At 36.8% G+C, this 23,171-nt stretch overlaps 10 protein-coding genes across 10 annotated transcripts; 3 read left to right on the top strand and 7 right to left on the bottom strand.

Annotated features, from left to right (window-relative positions):
• Nucleotides 1-1,100: 1,100 nt before the first annotated feature.
• On the bottom strand, nucleotides 1,101-2,072 carry PHYBLDRAFT_184064 (hypothetical protein). Its single transcript, XM_018438873.1, has 3 exons — nucleotides 2,029-2,072; nucleotides 1,465-1,938; nucleotides 1,101-1,380 (listed from the first exon to the last, which is right to left on the bottom strand). Exons 1-3 carry the CDS (start codon nucleotides 2,063-2,065, stop codon nucleotides 1,169-1,171), a joined length of 723 nt encoding a protein of 240 aa, XP_018283914.1. The 5' UTR covers nucleotides 2,066-2,072; the 3' UTR covers nucleotides 1,101-1,168.
• Nucleotides 2,073-2,644: 572 nt separating this feature from the next.
• Nucleotides 2,645-3,657, bottom strand: PHYBLDRAFT_153126 (hypothetical protein; the record flags this gene model as incomplete). The annotated part of the gene is made up of 4 exons (XM_018433068.1): nucleotides 2,645-2,833; nucleotides 2,907-3,235; nucleotides 3,299-3,445; nucleotides 3,510-3,657. 4 exons carry the CDS (start codon nucleotides 3,655-3,657, stop codon nucleotides 2,645-2,647), a joined length of 813 nt encoding a protein of 270 aa, XP_018283913.1.
• Nucleotides 3,658-3,872: 215 nt separating this feature from the next.
• PHYBLDRAFT_80121 (hypothetical protein) lies at nucleotides 3,873-5,537 on the bottom strand. The gene has a single exon (XM_018443558.1). The coding sequence runs from the start codon at nucleotides 5,476-5,478 to the stop codon at nucleotides 4,039-4,041; it is 1,440 nt and encodes a 479-aa protein (XP_018283912.1). The 5' UTR covers nucleotides 5,479-5,537; the 3' UTR covers nucleotides 3,873-4,038.
• Nucleotides 5,538-7,504: 1,967 nt separating this feature from the next.
• On the top strand, nucleotides 7,505-8,462 carry PHYBLDRAFT_175832 (hypothetical protein; the record flags this gene model as incomplete). Its single annotated transcript, XM_018437588.1, has 2 exons — nucleotides 7,505-8,035; nucleotides 8,097-8,462. The coding sequence occupies 2 exons, from the start codon at nucleotides 7,505-7,507 to the stop codon at nucleotides 8,460-8,462; spliced, it is 897 nt and encodes a 298-aa protein (XP_018283911.1).
• Nucleotides 8,463-9,085: 623 nt separating this feature from the next.
• Nucleotides 9,086-13,434, bottom strand: PHYBLDRAFT_175831 (hypothetical protein; the record flags this gene model as incomplete). The annotated part of the gene is made up of 8 exons (XM_018437587.1): nucleotides 9,086-9,276; nucleotides 9,401-9,536; nucleotides 9,610-9,834; nucleotides 9,911-10,643; nucleotides 10,730-11,685; nucleotides 11,783-12,371; nucleotides 12,431-12,892; nucleotides 13,229-13,434. 8 exons carry the CDS (start codon nucleotides 13,432-13,434, stop codon nucleotides 9,086-9,088), a joined length of 3,498 nt encoding a protein of 1,165 aa, XP_018283910.1.
• Nucleotides 13,435-13,693: 259 nt separating this feature from the next.
• On the top strand, nucleotides 13,694-14,323 carry PHYBLDRAFT_175830 (hypothetical protein; the record flags this gene model as incomplete). The annotated part of the gene is made up of 3 exons (XM_018437586.1): nucleotides 13,694-13,913; nucleotides 13,966-14,171; nucleotides 14,300-14,323. The coding sequence occupies 3 exons, from the start codon at nucleotides 13,694-13,696 to the stop codon at nucleotides 14,321-14,323; spliced, it is 450 nt and encodes a 149-aa protein (XP_018283909.1).
• Nucleotides 14,324-14,787: 464 nt separating this feature from the next.
• On the top strand, nucleotides 14,788-17,062 carry PHYBLDRAFT_153121 (hypothetical protein; the record flags this gene model as incomplete). The annotated part of the gene is made up of 5 exons (XM_018433067.1): nucleotides 14,788-15,625; nucleotides 15,706-15,727; nucleotides 15,777-16,297; nucleotides 16,365-16,890; nucleotides 16,972-17,062. The coding sequence occupies 5 exons, from the start codon at nucleotides 14,788-14,790 to the stop codon at nucleotides 17,060-17,062; spliced, it is 1,998 nt and encodes a 665-aa protein (XP_018283908.1).
• A 21-nt stretch (nucleotides 17,063-17,083) lies between these two features.
• On the bottom strand, nucleotides 17,084-19,454 carry PHYBLDRAFT_189490 (hypothetical protein). The gene is made up of 10 exons (XM_018439670.1): nucleotides 19,038-19,454; nucleotides 18,842-18,902; nucleotides 18,681-18,774; nucleotides 18,509-18,577; nucleotides 18,286-18,442; nucleotides 18,177-18,226; nucleotides 17,999-18,110; nucleotides 17,713-17,927; nucleotides 17,506-17,656; nucleotides 17,084-17,389 (listed from the first exon to the last, which is right to left on the bottom strand). Exons 1-10 carry the CDS (start codon nucleotides 19,438-19,440, stop codon nucleotides 17,316-17,318), a joined length of 1,386 nt encoding a protein of 461 aa, XP_018283907.1. The 5' UTR covers nucleotides 19,441-19,454; the 3' UTR covers nucleotides 17,084-17,315.
• Nucleotides 19,455-19,531: 77 nt separating this feature from the next.
• PHYBLDRAFT_175827 (hypothetical protein) lies at nucleotides 19,532-19,988 on the bottom strand (the record flags this gene model as incomplete). Its single annotated transcript, XM_018437585.1, has 2 exons — nucleotides 19,532-19,659; nucleotides 19,772-19,988. 2 exons carry the CDS (start codon nucleotides 19,986-19,988, stop codon nucleotides 19,532-19,534), a joined length of 345 nt encoding a protein of 114 aa, XP_018283906.1.
• A 915-nt stretch (nucleotides 19,989-20,903) lies between these two features.
• Nucleotides 20,904-22,536, bottom strand: PHYBLDRAFT_156777 (hypothetical protein; the record flags this gene model as incomplete). The annotated part of the gene is made up of 9 exons (XM_018433515.1): nucleotides 20,904-20,963; nucleotides 21,027-21,099; nucleotides 21,175-21,260; nucleotides 21,324-21,451; nucleotides 21,530-21,743; nucleotides 21,798-21,917; nucleotides 21,977-22,092; nucleotides 22,155-22,214; nucleotides 22,530-22,536. The coding sequence occupies 9 exons, from the start codon at nucleotides 22,534-22,536 to the stop codon at nucleotides 20,904-20,906; spliced, it is 864 nt and encodes a 287-aa protein (XP_018283905.1).
• Between the last annotated feature and the right edge of the window lie 635 nt (nucleotides 22,537-23,171).

Here is a 23,171-nt window from a genome sequence, read left to right as displayed (position 1 = left end):
AAGAGATGAAAGGTTGTACACGAGGGGATGGGTGACATGACGCAGTAGGCGGAGAGCAAAAATGCAGTATTGAGGCGATGCATGGTCAATTCCAAGCCCTTCTGTTACATGAAACGTATCATTTCCCTATTTTAAATAGAGTATTCATGATAAGACTTATTTATCCACATTAACTAATTCAAGGCAAATATATAAAGCTTAAGTAAATAACTTTAGTTTTATAATTGGACGTTTATGATAGTTATATAACAACAACAAGTTTTTCTCTCTTTCTCTTACTACCGTTTTAGCGATACTTTTACGTACATTGGAAATTTCCAAAATATTTCTAATTTGATGATCAAAACATACTTTTTTCTTTTAGGATTATGCCTTGAACTAAACTGTATTTTGCTACAACTTTTGAGCTTTTCTTGTAATACGGCTATAAATAAAATAATGATCATAATACTCATACATGACTGTGCCTTAAATGACACTTATTTTTCTTTTGACTTGACAACCTGATATTAGATATTGTGTCGTCTCACAAGTATTTAACATTTGACCCCAAAACCAGGTAAACACTCCCCGCCAAACATATCATAATATATATATATATATATATATATACATAGTTAGAATAAACTAGTGATATATAGGATGGATTTTGAACATCAATCAGGACTATTAATATATGCCAAGAAAGCTATCGAATATACCTGGATTTATTAGTTTTACCTTTATTTAAAACCAATTATCTCTTCACCACTTTGTCACATTTATAACTCATGCCAAATGCAATCCAGACCAGTTGATATTAAATCTATATATTGTCATCCGACATTTACATGAAGTGGCGCGAGTTATATTTGCTATTGTAGTAATATGATAGACGATGGCTAAATGAGGGGATGTATGTCTGCGATGACATTCATGTGTGTGTACATTCTAAATGCACTTTAAATTTATACTAAAATACGAATTAGTGTACAGAGTCAAAAAGCTTAGTCTGGGTAACTCGACTTCCCAATACATACACAATACCCTTTTCTTTTCATGGTTAAATCTCACTTATTAGTAAACAATTTTGAATTGGAATCCAAACAAAACTTTTAATTGGATTTATAACCATAGTGAAAATACGTTCCATTCTTTTTTTTATTTTTTGTATGATTTTATTTCATTCTTACAGTGTAATTTCACCCTCAACAGCTCTGCGCTCCAGGCCAAGCTCGAGTAAGCATGTGTTGTATCTATTCTGATCCTTGTTTTTAAGATACTTAAGGATTTTTGCTCTTTGGTGAACCATAGTACGCAATTCTTTGTAGTTGTGCACATCTTTACGATGTTGTTGGAGATGAGAATTGAGGTTGTGGATACGCACAGTCAAGACAGCAGCTAAAAATAAATAAATAAATATACATATACATATATTTTTATTAGTCTTTTTCTCATTAATTTTTATCTCATTCTTCGTCCTACCCTGAACTTCGGGGCTACCGGTATCCCCTTCCTTTCTCTTGAACCAGTCAACAGCTTGCTGAATGTTCCAGAGCTGGACAGCCTTAGCATTGCCGTTCTGCAGACCAATAATCTTCTGGAGAGTTTCTACTTTAATTTGTTCGTGCTTCATTGCCTCATCCATGCCCTCTACAGCAGCCAAATGACTTTCTTCAACAGCCTCCTTTGGTGCAGTTTCAAAGAGATGGGTACGATCTTCATTTGTCAAAAAATGCTGATAGTCTGTGTTCGAACCGTAAGCACTGGCGGGTGTATGGAGCTTGTTGAAGAATGGTGCTGATTGAGAAATGATGTGAGATGGCTTGGTGCGTTCGAACTCGGCAACTTTGGCAGCACGTTTCGCCAAATTCTCTTTTTTGATCTGCTTGGGATGTCTCTTAGCACAGGCAACAGCCGAGACGTGGAAATCCTGCTTCAATACAAGCGTACGGGGTGCTGACATGAATAAATAAGGCCGTCAGTCTCGACAGCCTCCAAACGCTTTCTCTCCTACTAGAAAGGGAAGAGGTTGTTTTCTACAATTACCAAAGCGTCCCAGTTGATGCTGTGCGCGGCTGAACATGAGTGCTTGTTTCGAGAAGTAAAAAACACTGCCCTGTCACTTCACATTGTTTTCCATTGAATGGATGTGACTGGATTTGTTGGTCAAAATATGCGGAGTTTGAGGGTAAGAGAGCTTTGCTTGAACCTTTCCACCATTCTTTTCGATTTTTTTTGTTCTCGTTTCATTTATGAATAACCTCCCTAATTCTTATCTCACTAGAGAGAATAGCTGAATTCTCTATGAAACCAGAAAACAGACAATAATAGACATTATTGTAATAAAATAATATTTTAAGTAATTTACGATAATCTATAAGCAATACGGTACTCTATAGCATAGTTGGACTGAGAGAGATATCCAACCGAACAATTACAAATTGGGACAAGAGACAAGTATAGTCAGCATATAAATTGGGAAAGGGGTTCTCTTCTTTTTGTCGTTTAAACTTTCATGCGGAACTTTAGATAGTAAGAACTACGTATATCTAGTTTTATAAATGTAGAAACAGTTTTCATAGATTTGTACCTTATCCAGATACCAAACCAATGCGATCGAGATCATTTTCCATATATATATATTTGATGCCAGAATAAGCTTTTAAGGATTAACGAGGTAAACATCGGACATATTTTCCAATTGAATGTTGCGTCGAGCCAAGTACTTGGAAAAGAATGTATGAATTACACGCCATTCACCCTCTGAATGAGCCATGGTGTGGTCCTTGTTTGTAATAAAAATCTGTGATGTCTCTGCTGAAGGGGAGCAGAATCGCTGAATAGCTTTGAACTGAAAACAGATGTGTGTATGTTAATAGTACACCTTTAAAGGACTTTTTCTTACTATTCTTTATAAACTGTACCTTTTTCTCAGCAGATGCTTTGCTTCCAACCAAACCATCCTTTTCGCCCTGGGTCACTAATATGTAACCACCATACCCAGTCCCAACTTTCTTCTCTTTCTCCTGTTCTTCCAAAAGGTACCCGCTAATACTAACCACTCCACCAAGATTAGGTATATCTCCAAACAATACAGTGTCCAATGCAACACTCCCACCCTGTGAAAATCCAAAGAAAAAGATGTTCGAGGGAGCAAACCCACACACAGAAACCATGTGTTGGAGAAGCTCTGCCATCCATTTGCGTGTCCGTAACATACCCTTCATCCTTTCAGGATTTGAGGGCGGCAAAACTATAGGCTACATGTGTGAGCATTTCTTTTCTTTTTAAAAAAAGGAATATTTTCTACACATACGATTGCCTGTCAAAAAATCAAAGCTAGGAAACCATTGATAGCTATCTTCCATGTAAGGTACAGGCTGAGGTGCCTGGACAGCTATTGTAGCTGTTTGAGCTAAATTAAGTTTAGGTCCGAGAGCAGAAAATGGAGTCTTGGTGTCGCCTATATATACGTATTCGTAAATAAATAAATAAAAAAATATCGCGATAAAGGTCATGGTACACACCTAAACCATGAAGGAGAATCAAAAGGTTGAGATCAATTCCATCTGAACTTGGCTTATAATCAAATAACAAATGACATGCTGATTGTTGAGGTGGGGTAGCTTTATTGCGAGGGGCTGTTGGTGGCGTTTGTACGTTGATGTCTTTCATGATGCTTTACTCAATTTACTATCCCAATAGTTTTTTTTTTATTTGAAATATACACTGTAGAAAATGTCAAATATTAAGATTCCGACATTTCAACTAAACGATTTTTTTTGCACGCCTTTTATAAATAGACATTTTAAAGATTTAAAGATCAGAGGATCATTTTCTGTAAAATTGCTTCTTTCGATCTTGCTCATCCAATATCTTACTGAATATTTACAAAATTGAATTGTGTGTCTTTATTTGTACAGGTAAATATAGTATACATTTTAAATAGTCAAAGCTTTATCTATCAATATTAATGTAAATGTATAAAAAGGGATACACTAGCTACTTAATATAAAGTATATTATCAGTGCTTTTGTGGTTACAAGTATTTGAGATTCATTCTTCGGTTTTAAGGCGCTTCTGCAAGTTGTTCTCCAGAACAGTACTCATAGGAATATCCCCTGTTGTCTTTCGCTTGATAGAATTAGCTTCCAGTGTATTCACCTTAGGAGTGTTTTCGGTCGTCTTTCGTTTGATGAGACTAGATCTCAAGACATTCACCGCGGGAACGCTTACTGGTGTTTTTCGTTTAATCAAGCTATTTCCCAAAACATTTACCACAGGAGTATTTTCAGCTGAACTTGTCTTGATCGAGCTACTTTCCAAACCATTCGCAGGTGATGTACTTCCAGCTTTTTTCTTGATGAGATTGGAAGACAATGTTCTCACTTCCGTATTATTTTTATCTACACTACTTGAAGCTCTTTTGTCAACCGGATCTCCTAAAGTGTGAATCTTGTAAGGCTCAACAGCAGGTCTGTATTCAAGTATAGTAGCCTCAAGTTTCTTAGTAGACTTCTCGATATTTTCTTTTGTATCAAAAAAGAGGTCCATCATCGTGTTCCAAATACGCGTGAAACTTTTTCGCATGATCATTTTTTCAGTTGTATTGTCTTTAGGCTTTGTTCTATTGGTTAAATCCAGTACAAGGAATGCAGTTAACCTTCCAGCTCCACATTCTTCTGTATGACCTAGAATCTCCCAAAATCCTTCGACATTTATGGTATCTTCACTGTCGCGGCCCCCTTTGGATTCGCACAACGCCGCTGAGAGTCGCGCTTTGGTATCATCTTCAAATAGCGGAATAACATCTTTGATGTTTGCTTTTGGATCGTATGGGTAGCCGTACTTCCACACAACTCCAGGAATGTTTTTCAATCGATTTCCTGTTGCGTGAACAGCCTGTCGTTCGTCGTCTACTCCGGGAATACTCCACCATCCCTTTGTCTTCTTTATTGAGCTCAGAGTTGAGTCATTCTCGGATATGTTTTGTGTGTTGATATTCCACAGAGTAGGGTGACTCAATATATTACGCCACCAGCCAATTAGAGCTCTATCGCCCAAAGTTTTTGTTTTTTTCTCACAATAATTGGCCGAGTCCCTAAACAAGTACTGTGGTTGAGCACAAGCAAAGACATACACTTTGCAAGGTCCTAGACTGATAAGATATGCTTGAATCATAATTGCTGTGATATTTTTGATTGAAGGATAACCAGTAGTGTCTACTTTGCTGATATAAATGGATGACTCGATACGGCCTTCTGGATGGTATTCTCTGTATTCAATCGTTTCCATTCCACAAACGATGGCTTTAGGACAGCCTAAAGATTGAGTAGTGATTAAGATCAATCGTCGCGTCTGTTTGAAATCTCCTTTGGAATTCACAGTCAATTTTTTGCATGGAATTGGGATTGTTGGTATGTCATGAATCTCAAGCAGAGAACCTTTTTCTAAAGGCTCTAATAGGCGTTTAAGCTCTTTGTAAAATGGTGTCATGGCTGTGAGGTTAACAAAGTCGCATCCTATTAATTTAGGTCGTCAACACCGTTCTGTTTATTTTCACGTATTTATTGGTAACTTTGAAACACCGTAAATAGAGTTTTTTTTATATGTATTTACATCCAGTACCTGCCCAGGGCCTAGTGTCTTTCTCTATTCCCTCAGGGTAAAATAGCGTGTCCTGAAAAACACAATATATTCGTACCAAAACAGTCGTTTGCACCCTAAATTTAGACTTGGCCATAAAAAATGATTAGTCACAAATACACCATTGGTGTAGACAGACTAATTTATGACTGTCCACACCTTTTTAAAAAAAAAAAACAGTTCAAAATTAATGTAAGTACATATTGGATAAGATTGTGCTTATAATGCCGTCTCTGACACTAAGTGAAGCCTTTTTATTACAAGGTTTCCTAGATCTCTCATCCTATCGCACATCGTCTCCATAAAGAAAAATGTTTTTCTTCTCAATCGTAGTGGCAATGGAAGAAGACTAACCAATTAGAGTCGATTAAAAATTTTGCCCTTTGCCCTGTTTTTTTGAATGCCCAAAAAAAAGGGCAAAATTAATTAAAACATTCGTCCAATAATATGACTTAAACGTATGCTTTTTTTTACCTTTTTTTTGAACTTTTAGTCTGTCTGCACCAATTGTATCAAATGAGAAAATTGAATATTTGTAACCTATATTATTACTCTCCTAAAGAAAATTGCGTGAAATATAATATCAGATCTCTTTATCTATCCCAAATGAAAGCTTTATCTTTATATTGTACAAACTTCTGAAGTAGAGGATAATTTTTTGAAGAACTAAAAAAAAAGATTAGGAATGAAATTCCCTAGACTTTATTCACAACATCCAAAGCTCAACAAGGAAAAAATACATTTTCTCCTATTTTAAAATTTATAAAAATTAGTAGAAAGAGCAGCCTACAGAAGACAAAACCTGTTGAACTATTTAATAATATAATACTTGTTTATCCACAACAAGCTGTAAAAGAAATCCAACTTTTTTTCATTTGTTAAATACAGGTTATTTATCTTCTTTTACCTTCCTTTAAAAATTAACGGCTAATAATATTATATATAAAATAAGTTGAATTAGACTAATCATTATTATAAGGAGATAAACGAAAGGCATGTGCCGTAAGAACAATAAAAAGTATAATGAATTAGCTTAATGTATATAGTATCCTATATGCACTTATGTTTTTAATAATCGTATACTTTTGGCTATATGTTAATAATTCTCTTTATTGTATTATAGTAAAAGCGCCACAGATTTACTTGTATGACCATGTTATTCTAGGTACAAAAAATTCTATTCTTTGTTTCGTACTATGTTGTAACTACTCCTTAATAATCCAAAGTATATACAGGATATGTACAGGATGCGTATATATATATAATACAAGTTACTAACATTAGGGTCTTATAAAATAGAAAGTAAAGTAAGCAAGATAGAGATATACTAGCAATCAGTTCAATAATGGCAAGGTATTTAGTCCTAAGCACAATATACTCAAAAGAGTATCATGTACCTCTTCAAGAATAGTGTCAATAGGAATTGATCTTTTTTTTTTGTAAAATGACATGAATATATATAAAAACCCCAATATATATATATATATTCTGGTATCTTTCCTTCCTTTTGCCATAAATAATTATTGCTGGATAGTTAAGAGGGGTTTCGACCTGGTTGAATTAATGTTTGATTTTCCATAAAAAATACGGAAGAGTTCTTTTTATTGTCAATATACCAAGATTGTCTATGGTTGGAACTAACTATAAAATAATTGGTAGTATTCGATCATCTAGCAATCTCTTCCTATTGATATTAAGAATATTCATCAATTAATTAAAATGATCTCGATATTTCTGGCATCCTAAATTATATGGATATGCGATCAGCCCTAATATATACATATTCCCCCTGCTGCCCATGTTCCTAAACAACGGCAACATCGATTCTATTTAAACTTCTTCAAACCAAAAACTGCTTTCTTTATTTGCCTTTATCATGAGCCAACTAATTATTGGATTGGCGATTAGCAATGTATTTTGCTTAGTGGCAGCATGCCTAATAGCGTATCAGGTTATACGACATCCAAAAAAAATACGTGTCTTCATCGCGATCTTCAGTATATTTACGATTCCTGGAAGCATAGTCAATACGCTGGCGTATTTGAAAGTAACGACGGATCAGTGGAATTCATTCGTTTACCTATTCTCGACAATGTTGATGCTCACAATGCACTGCTGGATGGTTGCTGATATTGGTCGACATACTCATATTCATGGCTTTAACTGGTGGAGTCCACTGATGACAGTTGGAAATATTACTCTTTTCACTGCAACTATGGGTATAATTTGCCAAATTGCAGTCCTTTTTGCTAGAAATGAATCATTCCCTCTCAGACCCGTGTTCATGGTCTGTCTCACGCTTTCAATAATTAGCAGCTTCTCGACCTTTGTCTACACATTTACACCTCTATTATATTGGAAAGAGAATCGAGTTACCGAGAGTCATTCGAGAACAACAGCTGTTGGCGTGAGTTATTAAAAGTAATGTTAATATGTACACTAGCTAATAGATTTTGTAATTTCCGTAGACTTGGTACATGTCTATACAAGGATCATGGTATATATTTTATGGAATTCTCTACGTCTGGTTTTTTGCTTGCAATGACAATGAAATGTTCTCGACAATGCTCTTGTTCGATTACAACATGCGATTTATCCTCTGCTTTATGCACACTTGGTCACCCCCCGAGTATATCATCAGTCTATTCACAGTGCGCTTTTTCACACTCTCATCCCCAAGACATCACTGTTTTGTCGATTCCGAAAACACTCTTTCCGGAGAAGAATCGCAAAACAACTATCTAAAACCCAAGACAAATAATCTGCAGGAGAACCCAAGGGACTCGGATGGGTGTTATGCCAAAGATCAGTCTTTTAAAGATAACCAGATCTAAACAGACCATCGAGAACTCTATTACAACGGCATTGACTCAGAGCTGGCTCCTTAAAACTATATGCTACATGACGTAGATTAGTCAATGCATGCGATTGATTATATCTACCTTTCTCAAATAACAGTTAATTAATCTACGTTTCTTTATATAGTATTTTATACTAGAAAATACCAGCTTTATAAATTACTACCTAGTCTTCAATCCATATTTTTACCTTTTTATATACAAGTCCAAGGCCCATATTGTATACCATACTTAATCTTAAAAGACGGATCTCGATCCTTAATAATACAACCTTCTCAAACTCACAATAATATAAAAAAGATTTAAAAAAAAAGACTCTCAAAGTGATCTATTAGCAGTGTATAGGCATACTATGGTAAGCACAAAAGCAGAAACAAAAAAAATCAATAATAATAGTAACAGCGGCAGCGACAGCGGCAGCGGCAGCAATAGAAATAAAACATAAAAATAAAGAATAAACAGCAAAAGCAACAAGAGGAAGCCCTCTGAAATAAGTCTGTGCAAAGCATGCAATAAGTCAATACACAGATATCTAAACGAGGGGTAAAATTGCAAGGTAAGTAAGTAAAGTAGATGTATGCAAAAATGCATAGAGCTAACTAGTGTCCAATCCCCTGTTGATTTCCATCAAAGTTGTTCAAGTCTCTTCTAAGCATAAAGACATCTTCTCTTGTAGAACGTATCCAGACCATTACACCTTGAGCCATCTTCCGGAGGATAAAAAACATGATAATGCAGATCAAAGAAATTGAATATGACCACTGAGTTGTGCTATCTTGCCTTGTGTAGCCTAAATATCAAAAGCCAATAGGAATAAATAAATAAAAGGGCCATGCATTTTTGTGTTGGAAAAATAGGAGATCTAACGAAGTCAAAGATACAGAATGGTGCATCTCGCTTTATCGATTACTTACCGAACAAACGTGATGCCAAATCATCAGCAAAAAATGGTACTGCTATAAGTGCAACACATATAAGGATCAATGGACCAAACACTCGTTTCAAAGCGTATGAAATATCAAGGTGTCGGACATCATCGGTAGGAAGCATCTAAAATGTACCATTTAGTTTATTTGTTAACACAAGGCCTTGGCTTTAATAACCAAATTTTTTGTCATATTACCGCACTCCAGTTTCTTTGCCAAGGTTCGTATGGCGCTTTAGTGTGTATATGCTTTACAACAACCAACAATCCAAGACCGCGTTCCATTAACGTCAAAAGGGGTACTCTATATTCCATAGACCCAATAGGTGTCCAATAAATATGAGTATAAAGCTCGAGGATAATTCCTATCAGAATAGGGAAAATGACGCAGCAATTTAAACCAAGAAAAGACACCTTAACAACCTGTAAATTCAAAAAGCCCGTCAGAGACCATAATAAATATATAAGGGTATAAAGCAACAGAATTTGTGATAATTACCCATCGAGCTGTATCATAAATCGCTAAATTTATTAGCTCCAAGATACTGGACTGGTTTTCCCGGTTTCTCAGCGAATGGATGATACAGATAGCCTTTCTTACTAGGACACCGAGTACCAGGATAACAACAGCTCCGGTGCAATAAGAGTACACATCATTACGGTCATCATGACTGAGCCTTAAGCATTTTATAAGCACAAAGTATCCGAGAGCTATAGGCCCTAATGTAAACGAAAAAGCAGCCACAACTATAGATATCCAGAGAGCAAACAAAAACATCGCGATTCTGGTTTTAAAATCAGGCGGAAGGTAGACAATAGTTGTGTTGACTTCACGTCCACCTGGGCCGGATTCAGCTGGATGACCTAGTCGGCGTTCTTCAGGGTCTAAAGGTTGTAATGTATCCGGATCGACAGGTACAAGCATACGGCGACCTTGAACCCATTTTACGGTGTTGCGCTTTGGAACCAAAGCAAGCTGACCATCCTTATCAAGCATCTCGATATTTCCACTAACCCATCCAAGCCAGCTGGTGTAGAATGGTGTACCTTCTTCTTCAGGTATACGATTTCCGAGCATATATGATGTCAATCTGAGACGATTACAGACTAATTCCAAAGCTTTCTTGCAGCCCGTTTGAAGAGTCTTCTTTGTTTGATAGTATGTCAGAATATGTGGGATAGTAGTGTACATCAGGAGAATAAGGCAACTTTCGGAATTAGGCAAATTATCACTTAAAAAGAGATATCCAAAAGACAATGATTGTATGAAATTAGTTATAATAACAGTGAATATATATATATATTTCAAACTACTTACTTTAGTCTCCATCTCAAAGGCAATATGTTTGTTGTATTACGAATACACCACAATGTACCGCCAATGCTGGAGAAGATCAATATGGAACTGAAAAAAAGTTCTGCGATACTTTTACACAATTGGGCTATAATAGATCTTTCAGGAATTTCTCGAAAAAGATTTAGTTCTCGGTTTGCAAAGCTTTCGATAAACCAGGCAGCACCTGGCCGGATGACCTTTTGAAACCACAGAACTATTCGTGTCAAGCCGAGAATGATCGAAAATCCTGCAAACCAATGAATCTCAAAGTATTGTACAGGGTGGGATTTTATCAACATCCATCGCAGTCCTAAGGGGGGTGAAGAAATATATGGTGCCATCGACATATTGAGTGCAATGCCACACACACAAGGAAAGGCGACCATTTCTAGAAAGAGGAAAATAATCAACTTAAAAACAACCACCTGTTGTCGCAAGAATATTTTGATTCCGTGACCGATTCTTCCAATCACATTGCTCTTTTGGGAGAGATAAATAAGGGCGCCCAAAAGAAAAACAAAATGACCGATTGCAATACAAAGCAATTGATCATACTGGGAGCTTCCAAAAGCTGCGTTGTGAAAATGAATTTGCAATCTAGAGAACTGGTGGCTCATGTGGTGTAAAGTGTCAGTCAAACTGGCATTCTCTTGAAGGAGCTTTGCCACGGGAGTTGGAATATTCGATATGATTGTGCTTGTAGGTATCTGATTGAATATAGGCAGATGACGCCAAAATTCTCCAAGAGTCTCCTCAATCAATGGGCCAACGCTCAAAGAAGGACTATTTCCAGATTGAGCTTCAAAGTAAGGTTGATATAAATGCTTAACGGCTGGGTCAAAATATGTATTCCATCCAACGTAGACTCCGTGCCTTATAATGTCATATAGGAATCGCATTTCTTTAAAAGCATGATGTACCATATCTATAGGATTAGACTTTTTTGTATATTTTTGTTTGTTAATTCCTTTTATACACAAGCTGCCAGTAGTATTCACTGGACTCTTGACAGGTCCGTGGCCCAAAATGTCTTACCAGAATGAATGTGATCCCAACCAAGTAAGGTACCCAAACTGATACCACAAGTATAACTAAGATTGATACGAGTAGAATAGTTACGTTCTTCAAGAAGTTGGCCAATGGTCCGTTGATATCTAAGATCCCAAATAGTTCTCCAATAGCGTTTTCTTCGTTGAATACACCTTCGTTTCGATTTCTGACATTTTCTAAACGCTCAGGCTCTTCTATTGGTCGTTGTTGTATAACAGGATCAGCTTGATTGATGTCCTGTGGAATGTTATCGATATTTCGTACTTGATCTTGTAATGGGAATTGATGCTGTAGATTCTGTGCAACAGCTATTATAGGCTCTTGGTCTTGTTGTAGAAGCTCTGGCTGTCTAACTTCTGGTATTTCGACCTGTGCCCCCATACGAAGTATCCAGTTCCTAACTTGTGCGTCTTCGTTTTGTTCCAATTCTTCATCTTCTAAATTTTCTGGGATTTGATCTATATCAACAGGCATGTTTTCTAAAACCCAGTTTCGTGCCATGAATCCAATAAATGTCACTGTGGATAGGTAAAATACAAGTGACTGACCCTCGGAGCAGTCCATAAAAAACTTTCTGAGAAATATATATATAATTAAATTATCCAATTCTTGATATTTATAAAAAGTCCTTACCTAACGTATGGTCTATTATCAAACCAGCTAACCACAAAAAATATGATCTTCAACCATGGATAGGTTGGTAGATTTGTGCTTATATCATTAATAGGCGCTGTGGTATTTGAAGGTAGATCTGGGGTTTGGGTTTGTAGTGTTTGTAAGGTTGATGAAGTAGCGGATGCTATAGACTGAGCAATTGTATTTACGGTTTGTTGTGTTTCTGGGGATACTCCTTCGCCTATTAATTGTTCCAAGACAGCAGAATATTTAGGGCCTGTCCACAAGCAGAATCGAGTCGCCCAGACAGTGCAATAAGGCAATACAATGAACCAGATAATCGAGACAAACAAGAATCTTGCAGAGAAACAAAGGTGGATGAAGGCTTTTTTTAGGACCTGCCGTAAAAGTATTTTGAATGGGATTGTGGCCGGCATATCTGGCTGATACACTGTATTCGAATTGTATAAGATCTTGGGGCTGTGGATTAAAATAAACAGGGTTTTCTGCTAACGATATTACCTGGTGTAAATGCATAAGAATGCCCGCATAACTCACAGTGTCTATTATGACTATTAGTCTTCACCCATACATATGTATGTATGTATGTGTAATCAGATTGATTTATTTACATACTCTCTTTTACTGTGAGCTAGCCATTCGTGTAGGCTTAAGAATTCAATAAATATATATGATCGAATATGGATGAGTTTTGGATAAAAATAATAATAATGATCTTTCTACTTAATATTATTCTTTGTTTATAGATAAAAGCCAGTTTACTCTTATGTACTTATATGCTATTGGTATACCTACCAATTTTGATGTACATATCGAATGCTTCCTGAACATTTACAAGGGTAAAACAGAGGCTCTTCCTCTGTAGCCTCGCACCTACATACTCTACAAACTTCTATAAACAAGCATTGCATAAATTGAATGTGAGAAGGGCGATTGTGGTTTGGCTGTAAAATAAAGAATTTTGAAGGATGTATACCCTGGTCATCTTCTTGGTCATTCATCTTAAATGGCTAAGAAGGCTAAGAAAAATATTTTTTGGAGAAACCCTTTTTGGTGATAAAGTGCCTGGACAGTTACCCACCGCCTCCCAGCTGCATTTTTATGGTAATCGGTGAAACAAGTCACGCCACCGCTCGTCATTCAATTAAATAGGGCAACCTGTTTTGTTTCTATCTTTTTTTATATATATATATTTAAAAAAAATTGGCATTTTGCGCTATAATTGGTCAATTGAGGGAGCAAAAGAAACTTTAGATTATAATGACTAGTGAAGAATCTCTTTTGCAGACACCAAAAGCTCATTTACTGCCATTTGGTGTTGGTGTAGAAGGATCAGTGAATGCAAATCATTACCTGTCCCTTGATCCTGTTGTTGATCCACTGATCAAGGCAACCAACGAAAAAATCCGCACTTACACTACAGTAATTCACGGGAGAAGACTTTATGGACATGAAATTCCTTTGAATGAAACAATCAAAGGTATACGCTCGGCTATATACAGCTAATGTTGATGGCTTATATTATATTTAAGCGCATTTGTGGGCTCAAGAAGAGTCAATGGATCACCCAATATACGATGATGAAGACGAAGATGAAGATTCTGAAAAACAATCGCGCAAATTTTCCAAGGTTGGTAACTCTCTGGAAAGCTTTGTTTTGTGGAAGAAAGACAGGGCACCCGATGAGAAAGATGCTCGACTGGTAGCCTTGGAGAGCTGGTTTGCTATTGCTCAAGTGGTAAGTTGTGCGTATGTGTGAGGGTGTAACTTAGCAAGGATAGCTATAAAGTTACAAAGATTATCCTCGAGCTATATTGGATTTCCAACCCTATCTCTTGTTGAAATATACAATACATTTATGTATAGATTCATGCTCCAGTACCTTTGTGAGAAGCGAATTAAATACAAGTTTGATTTCATGGAAATCTAAATCTCTTCCTCTCATTCTTGCTCTAAATATCTTTATGTTCAACTCTCATTTACTCCCTCACTTAATTTTCTATTCTTACACTTCTTGATATTTCCAAACACTTTAAAAAATATCATTTTCTTCATCCTTTGATTGTGTTTTTAAAGTCTCTTTTATTGGCCCTGCATGAATTTGATTAAGATTCCGATGAGTTTCCCACAAACACATACACAAACACAAATAAGGAAGGGACAGAAGTCCTTTTCAAAAGCTTAATGTGACGTTCTTATTGATTGTCCAAAAGCCCTCTCTTTTAGAGTGTTTCTTTCCGTTTTTTTTTATTGGGCAGTGTTTTTTTTACTTGACTAGTTCAAGTCGATTCCTCTTTTTTTTTGCTTTCTTTACTGTTTCTCTTATCTCAAGATTAGGTTGTTTATTTGAAACTATGCAGACCATAGACCTGCCAGTTGAGCAGGCTGCAGAGGTCGTCAAACGACATTTCATCACAACCAAACATCATTACCAATTACCTGGCGGATCTATTTCGGATTCCATATATACTTGGGTAGCCAAAGTCGAACGAGCTCATCAACACCGACGCACAAGAGCCCAGTCAATCTCTCTCCCGGCTATCCATGAACCTTCTATCGACCCTTTGCTAACAGCTCTAAGAGAACCAGGCGGATTTAGACGAGCATTTGTTATGACCAAAGCAGCCCAGCAGGGTAGAGATATTCCAAAATTCTTGACAAGTAACTTTGTTGAATTTCTTTGTTTGTTTGGTCACTTTGGAGGAGAAGATCTATCGGACAGCAGCGAGAACTCAGACGAAACAACCTCTGATGAAGACCAAGAAAGTGACGAAGAAGAGGGTGAAGATGAAGGTCAAGAGGAAGAGGAAGAGGGAGAATGGGTTGGTGGTTCTTCAGAAGGCTCTATAGACCAAAGGCTTTTAATGTCTCGACGTATACGCCCTTTGGTTGATCGTCAAGCATTACCCTCAATAGCTTCAACCTCCCAACCTCTTGTAACCAAGCATTTAAGCAGTGCTCACCCTTGGAAAAAAGAGCATGTACCAAATTCGACAGAAAGGCGTCAATCGTACACTATTCCAGCTGCTACATATCCATCTTCTCACACACCTACACCCCGCTACCCTCATCATCTCCGATCCCGGGAAAGAACACCTCTCCTACCGAAAGTACGACCAACAACCTCAATCCAGGGCAAGGCTACACCCGGAAAGGCCATGTTCTTACTACTAAAGTCATTTGTTACCACTGGTAAGCTATCACCGAGCTTGCAGATATCTTTTGAGTTTTGTTAACCAGAATGGCTATCTCTTATATAATTTCAATCAAAGGCATAATGTTTTTGCCTAAGGCGTAAGTACCCCTGCCTTGTACTTGAAGCTAGCTAATATTATGTTATTAGATTCAGCAACGGTGGCCTTTTGTTCTCAATAATGGGTGTAATCACACTTGCCTTGGTATCACTTTGGTCATTTCTTTTGCTGGTTCAGACACGACAGGTAGTACCAGCCAGTTTTGGAGACATGGGAGGTGTACTGTTTGGGCACAAGATGCGGACAGCCGTGTTGCTGGCCATTACTCTGTCGCAGATCGGGTTTGTGTGTGCGTACATGGTGTTTGTTGCCGAGAATATTCAAGCGCTTGTCTTGACTTATTCTGATTGTCGCCTTGTACTTCCAATGCATCTCTTGATCCTTGCCCAGAGCTTTGCTTTTATACCCCTTGCCATGATCCGGCGTATCCAACGTCTGTCTGTATTTGCACTCACAGGCGATGTATTTATCGTCATTGGCCTCGCTTACCTCTTTTTCTATGACTTTAAGGCGCTCATATTCACTGGTGTGGAGGATGTTCAGTGGGTATGGAATCCGATGCACTTCCCCCTTTTTATTGGCACAGCTGTTTTTACTTTTGAAGGTGTCGGTCTAGGCAAGTATTGTTATTGTTTATTGGTCCGAATAGTGAGTGACATTGCTAAATAATCAAAAAGTTATCCCTATTATTGAGTCTATGAAGGAACCAGAAAAGTTCCCTCGCGTACTTACCCGGGCCCTGGCACTCATCACTCTTTTGTTCATATCAATGGGCTCATTGTCGTACATGGCATTTGGCAACCGTGTTCAAACAATTATATTATTGAATTTACCAAGCCATGATCCTGTTGTTGCTACCATTCAAGGCCTCTATTCACTTGCAATTTGCCTTTCTATTCCACTTCAACTATTCCCGGCAATCAGAATTATGGAAAATGGCCTGTTTGTTACAAGATCGGGCAAAAACAATGCAATGGTTAAATGGCAAAAGAATGTCTTTCGAGTTCTTGTGGTCTTTTTATGTGCCTGGATTGCGATTGTGGGATCCAAGGACAAGCTAGACAAATTTGTGTCGTTGATCGGTGCTTTATTTTGTCTACCTCTTTGCTTTGTTTTTCCACCACTCTTTCATCTCAAAGCATTCGAGTTATCATTCTTGCGCCGGATGGCCGACTATTTATTGATCTGTTTAGGGATCGGATGGTAAGCTTGTAAATAGGGTAATAAAAAGCTATATAACTAATTTATTTATTTATATAAACATATACATATACATATGCATAGTATGGTGTTTGTGTCTTTTATGACACTTTCTCAATGGAACTCTGCCGAAGTACACGACCCAGTCAAACACTGCGTTGCCAACAAAGTCTAGATCTCATTATTGAATAATATTCATTTCATTTCTGTTTTATTGGCCAATAAAGCCCTATTTAAGAACCGAGACAGGAAAAGGGAGGGAAGAGGGGGGTGGGAAAACAGCACTTGGCTTTCTACATAAAAGCGACACAGAGAACAGAACGAAAAGATAGAAACGAAAGTAAGTAGAAGAGAGAGAAATAAGAGAAAGTAAAAATGCGAATAAAAATGAGTTTCTTGTTTTTTTTTTGTTTGTTTTGTTTTTTGTTTTAAGCACAAGTGGATTGTCTGTCCAAGCGAATGTCAAGGTGACGACCACCATAAAGATACCCATTGAATTTGTCTATTGTCACCATTATATATATATATATAAATGAAAAAGAGCAAAATAAATAAACAGACCAAGGTTCATGAATACATCATTAGTATGGGTCAGAATAGATCTCTCAAACAACTTACCGATTGCACGCTCACAGGTCTGGAAGTCCTCAAATCTAACTAATCCGGATCCCTTGGGGTGAGCACCCGAAAGTAAAATCTCTGCTCTTACAACGGGTCCAACATGGCGGAAAAGGTCAATAAGGTCTTGCCAGGTAGTAGAGTATGGCAGCTAATCGGCGCATCGATTAGATTTAGGGATAATTAGTACAAGTTTACAAAACTTACATTTTTAACATAGATCTGGTTAGCCCCAATGCTAGGTAAAGAGGCTCCAGGTCCACCCACGACATTCATTTGATGAGGCATTTGTGCCATAGGAAGTACAGCGTGTGGTGCACCTCCATCCTGGTAGCGATATGAGTTGTCATAATTATCTCCTCCATAATGTGATATGGGTGGAGGCGGAGGAGGATGAGAAACATGAGCTGACACGTCTTTCGCTATCAAAGCATATTATGTTATTTAAGAAATTATTGCCCAATGAATATTATTTTGAAAATGATATACTTACATGAACGGTAGTTTTCTATCGACCGCTCTCGACCAGAATCTCGGTGTAAAGCTTGTCCGCTACCTCTCGATTCGTTACCGCCACTTACTCTTGGTGGAGGACGATTACGTTCCTTTAAGTAAATACTAAATCAGAACCACACAATCGAATCTATTGAGCTTTTGTTTAGAAAGTTTACCTCGCACACTTCCAACCGCCTTCCTTGCCATTCATAACCATTGTACATTTCTAAAGTATAAAGACATTAGATCCCCTTTTTCTTTCAATGCCAATCAATTGAATCATACCAATAGCCGAGCGAGCATCTTGTGGGTCATCAAAGATCACCAAACCTCTTCCAGAAGACCGACGGGTTTCCGGATCTGTGACAATGTCTGTGTGTCTCACTCTGCCTGCTTTTCTAAACAGATCCTTCAAGTCCTGCCAGCTCGCAAAATATGGAAGCTACATAATTACACGTACCAGAGATACGTTAGTAATCGGCAATCCCCTGTTCATCACTCAACATACATTGCCAACAAACAATTGACATTCCTCGGGGGCCTCCTTTGTCGACCCGGGTGTTTCTGACTTGAGATCCTATCGTTTCTATCATTAACACTGTCTTCTTTCCATTTGATGATGCAATCGTATTTTTTGTTTTGTTTTGTTTTGTTTTTATTTTTTATTTATTTATTTTTACCTCGCGCACAAACACTGGTCTACCCATGAACTCCGTCTTGTGCAGCAAACGAATTGCATTCTGCGCATCTTCTGGATGCTTATACTCTACAACACTATAAAGAAATTTAGACTTTTTTCACATACATACTTCTGGTAGATATGTTGCTTCAATGTTCTTACCCACACCCCTTGGATCTTCCATTTGCCAAGGTTAAAATATCGGCATGCATGACAGTTCCAGCTAAACAGCCAAACAATACATATGTATCTCTCTTAGTTTTGACATTCTAAATCCAATACCTAATTTTGCTATAAAACAAGCAAAAACAAAAAAGCAAAAAGCAAAAATAACAGCAGCTACAGCAACAGAACTAACCCTCTCTCATGAAATCTTTGAGGTGATGCCATTTGGTGTCATACGAAAGATTTCCTACGTACACACGGCATTCCTTTGGCTGGGAAGGACCTGTACGAGCCTTGCGTGGAGGTGGTGATCGAGAATAACGTCTCGAAGATCGATGAGGCGAGCGTGAAGCATATCTACGGCGCGAACTATGACGACGTCGACTAGAAGAGCGACGATGATGGGGCGATCTCGAGGGCGATCGCGAATAGCTGCGATGATGCCCACGGCGCGGGGATGGCGTGCGATGACGACGGTCCCGCTCGTCTTCGTCGTCTTCACCACGAGCTGAATTTACATGTTTTGTGGCCGTGGGAGACAACGGTTCACGTTTAGGGCTCTTGCTTCTACTTCTGCTTCGACTGCGTTCACTCATTTGAAATTATTTGGAAGAATCCCGACAGGCAAAAGAAGTCGTTTAGACGTGTTTTGAAAATGTTTTATCGCGGGGATTAAATATTATGGGATTAAGAAGAAACGGGATGAGAGGGAATCTTGACAACTGTGGGGTTTGGTGTGGAAGGGTTTGCTTCAGGATTAACCATACTCATAATTCTAAATACATAATCCCAATTCTCCATGATTTTCGACACTCCTGAATGAAGCAATATTTAAATATAAAATTATATTTATATATAAATGTAAATATAATAGTATAAAATATAATATGGTATAATATAATATAATGGATATATACTGCTCTTTACCTTCAGCTCCTTTAGACAAATCTTTCATTGAGTCTGCAACATCTCCAAACAATAAAACAAGACCATTGCTCATTGCATTCATCTCTTTGATCTTTTCGAGCTCTAATGTCTTTTCCCGGATAAGATTCAGTTTTGCTTGTGAGGCTTGATTACTGATGGATTCCCTAGGTTCAGGGATGTGGGCATCGGATTTATTCTGGTTTTTCTGACGTGACATGGGATTAAATGTACAAGAGAGATTCAATTTTATTACTCTTTAAAAGCTTTTTCCTGTATTTTTTATATTAGCAACTTGATGAACAAACAAGTTAATAAAGAGATAAGAAAGATAGTGTATAACCTTTTTATTTATTTATTTGATATGAAGGTACATGCTTGATGAACCTCAACTCTTTCAAGCCACCAACTCATTCAGTTGTATGATTTTTTTTTTCTTAAAGTCCAATTGAAATGTATACTACTGCTATCATTATGAAAATTAGAATAGCCTTTGTAGAGAAAAAATTCATACATACATATATACATATATCTTATGACAATAACTGCCTTGACAAATAAATCCAATAGATCTTTCTTCCTGTGATACTAGCCATTTAATCAAAATTCACATGAATTAAATATTTAGAAGCTGTTTATATGGATACTAAACTTCTTGTTGTTGGAATTTAATCCGGCACTAATGAATATGTTCATATCTAATAAGATCTATTCAGTATTTTAGAAGGATATCTACCGTTTTGCTACCTTTGCAATAATTGTATATTTATAAAAATATAAAATATTCTATATCCGTAGCTTTTAATACTTTTTCAATCTAAAGGCTTGTAGTTAAATGAAGATTTTGACATACAAGGCTCATGATACAAACTTATAGTAATAGTGACAAAGACTGATTAAAATAATTTTTGCTGCCTAGATTATTACTACAGGTGGGCTTGTTATCAAAAAAGGGTTTATTTTTCTCTCTCTCTTGTCTATTATTTACAATTCTGCACGGATACTATGAATACATAAATAAGGTTTTACTCTAATAATAATATCGTCTATGAATGGCTAAGAGCTAAAACGCATTCCATAATTTGCTTTAAAGTATATTTTCTTGCTCTTTCGTTTCTTTTTTCTCTTTGGAAAATTAAACGTAATACCATCTTTCATACTTTGGATCGATGGGAACAGCTGGTAGAAGATTTACCTGAGGTATGAAAAAGAATAATTATTTCAGGTACAAAATAAAGTTATGTACGAAGCAACTTACAGGAGGGATGTTGAGGATGATCTTACTGTTTGGAGATACTTTGTATGGAGATCCCTCAACAAGTAGGTTTGTTCTAAAGGTTATTTCAAGTCATATATTTTATATATATATAAATACTGAATTTCAATTCAAAGCCACAAAAACTTACTTCTCAATATTATTTTCTTTGATGTCTCCAGAAACAAGCTTCTTCCAATGATTATGAGTGGTCATTATTTGACCAATTGCATATTCCTAATTTTTTTTGAGTGGATGACTTAGTTATAATATATAAAGAACCATATAATAAAAACGTACTTTGTCTTGAGCCTTTCCACTAAACATAAATTCATTAGGACCATCTCCAACAGGGATCTTGTATTTTCTAAAATAGTCTATTGTATCATTCAAAAGGCCTGGGTACTTCTTCTCAACATCACTTATATCTAAAAAGAAATTAGCTTAATAAAGTACCACAAATTGAATACGATTGTTTTCTTTTCTTTTCTTTTTTTGGTTTGTACCGTTCATATCTGATGCATTTGGATCATTTACATCAATGGCCACCAATTTCCAGTCTGTCTCATTTTGATCAAGCAATCCAATTACTCCCAATATTTTGACAGGCTTAACCTCACCAGTATAGCCGATTTTCTCTCCAATCTCTATTACATCTATCGGGTCATTATCACCGATAGTACCGGATTCTTCTGTGATAAAATTTGGGTCTTCCCATGTCTAAATAGAACTGTTGAGATTTATATATATGTTACTATTATTTTTTTTGATTACCTGTGGAAGTGCCCCGTAATTCCACATGTACCCCTTGTATGGAAAGATGTTATAGTTGAATCGAGGCTCACCATCCCTTATATCTTGAATGATGGGATTTAACGGGGTTTCTTTGTTAATCTAAACCGTAAGATATAATCAGATTTCCTGGAATGCTTCACAGATTTTCAAATGTTTACTTCATATTTTGCATTTGTCCAGCGAGGAATCTCGACTACCATGTTCATAGTTGAACTGGTGGTGTCAGCAAAGAGAGGTATGTCATGAAATGGAGAGATCGGTATGCCATCCTTTTCTTTAATCGAAAAAGTCAACTTAAATTGCATTATAGCTGGATACAATTTTGAGGAAGCTCACCGATGTATATCTTATAGTTCTTTGAGTGTGGTGCACCAATCTGTCTGGTGGTGTAATTGTCTGCATAAGCCAGACTCACAAACAAAGCAGAGAGAGAGAAACTTAGCGATACGAGCTTCATAAATGTAATCAAAATATATTTTGGAAGAAGAAGAAGAAAAGAGTAACTTTTTAGATGGAAAATTTAGCAAACTGCTTTGAATAAAGTATTGTGCTTTATATAAATAGATAAAGGTGTATTAGCCCAGAAAGGGTTCAAAAAATGCATTAACTATAGGCTGTGACGATTCACTATAATGACCATATCTAAGTAATGATATAACTTAACAAAAGCCACTCTGAGAAAGAAATACAGTAATTTTATAATGTCTGAACTACACATGGTTTACTTTGTATTTAATTTATAGATGATCCAGTCAATAGAGTGATGGTAATTTTAATGTTTCAGATGATTTGTAGCTTAACAACTCTATGCGTTACCTCATTCCAATCATGTTGCTACGCTATTTTCTGTATTTAGCCAGTGCTATAAAAAGTATAGTTTATCTTGACTATATATATGTATATTATTGAACTGACTTGCCAATTATCTATGATACAAAAACCGGTTTTTTGGTGCATTGCAAAAGATCTACAGCATATGCTTTTGATGTCGCCGTCTACTACATTAATACGATTTATAACTTGATATCTTAATAGTTTTTTGTGAGAAACATATATTATATATTAATGTCCATAACTTTATAGGTTTATGTATATGACTTTGAAAAGATACGTATTTAAGGAAACGTGAGTCTGAATATGTGATATCTAATAAAACGACCGATATTGCTAACCGCACACAACAAAGCATTGATCCTAGGGAGTTGACGTTTTCTAGCGTAATAAGATAATTCATTTTATTGGACCCTTCAGATGTGACTTGATGACCAAGTACCAACAATTCAGAGATGGTTTTTTTCTCGAGAAAATAGCACGTCCCGATTTACACCTTGGTGCAAATAAACGTCACGTAAC

The sequence above is a fragment of the Phycomyces blakesleeanus genome (assembly GCF_001638985.1).
Source record: "Phycomyces blakesleeanus NRRL 1555(-) unplaced genomic scaffold PHYBLscaffold_41, whole genome shotgun sequence".
Classification (NCBI taxonomy): domain Eukaryota; kingdom Fungi; phylum Mucoromycota; class Mucoromycetes; order Mucorales; family Phycomycetaceae; genus Phycomyces; species Phycomyces blakesleeanus.
This window is presented reverse-complemented; position numbering and strand designations above follow the sequence as displayed.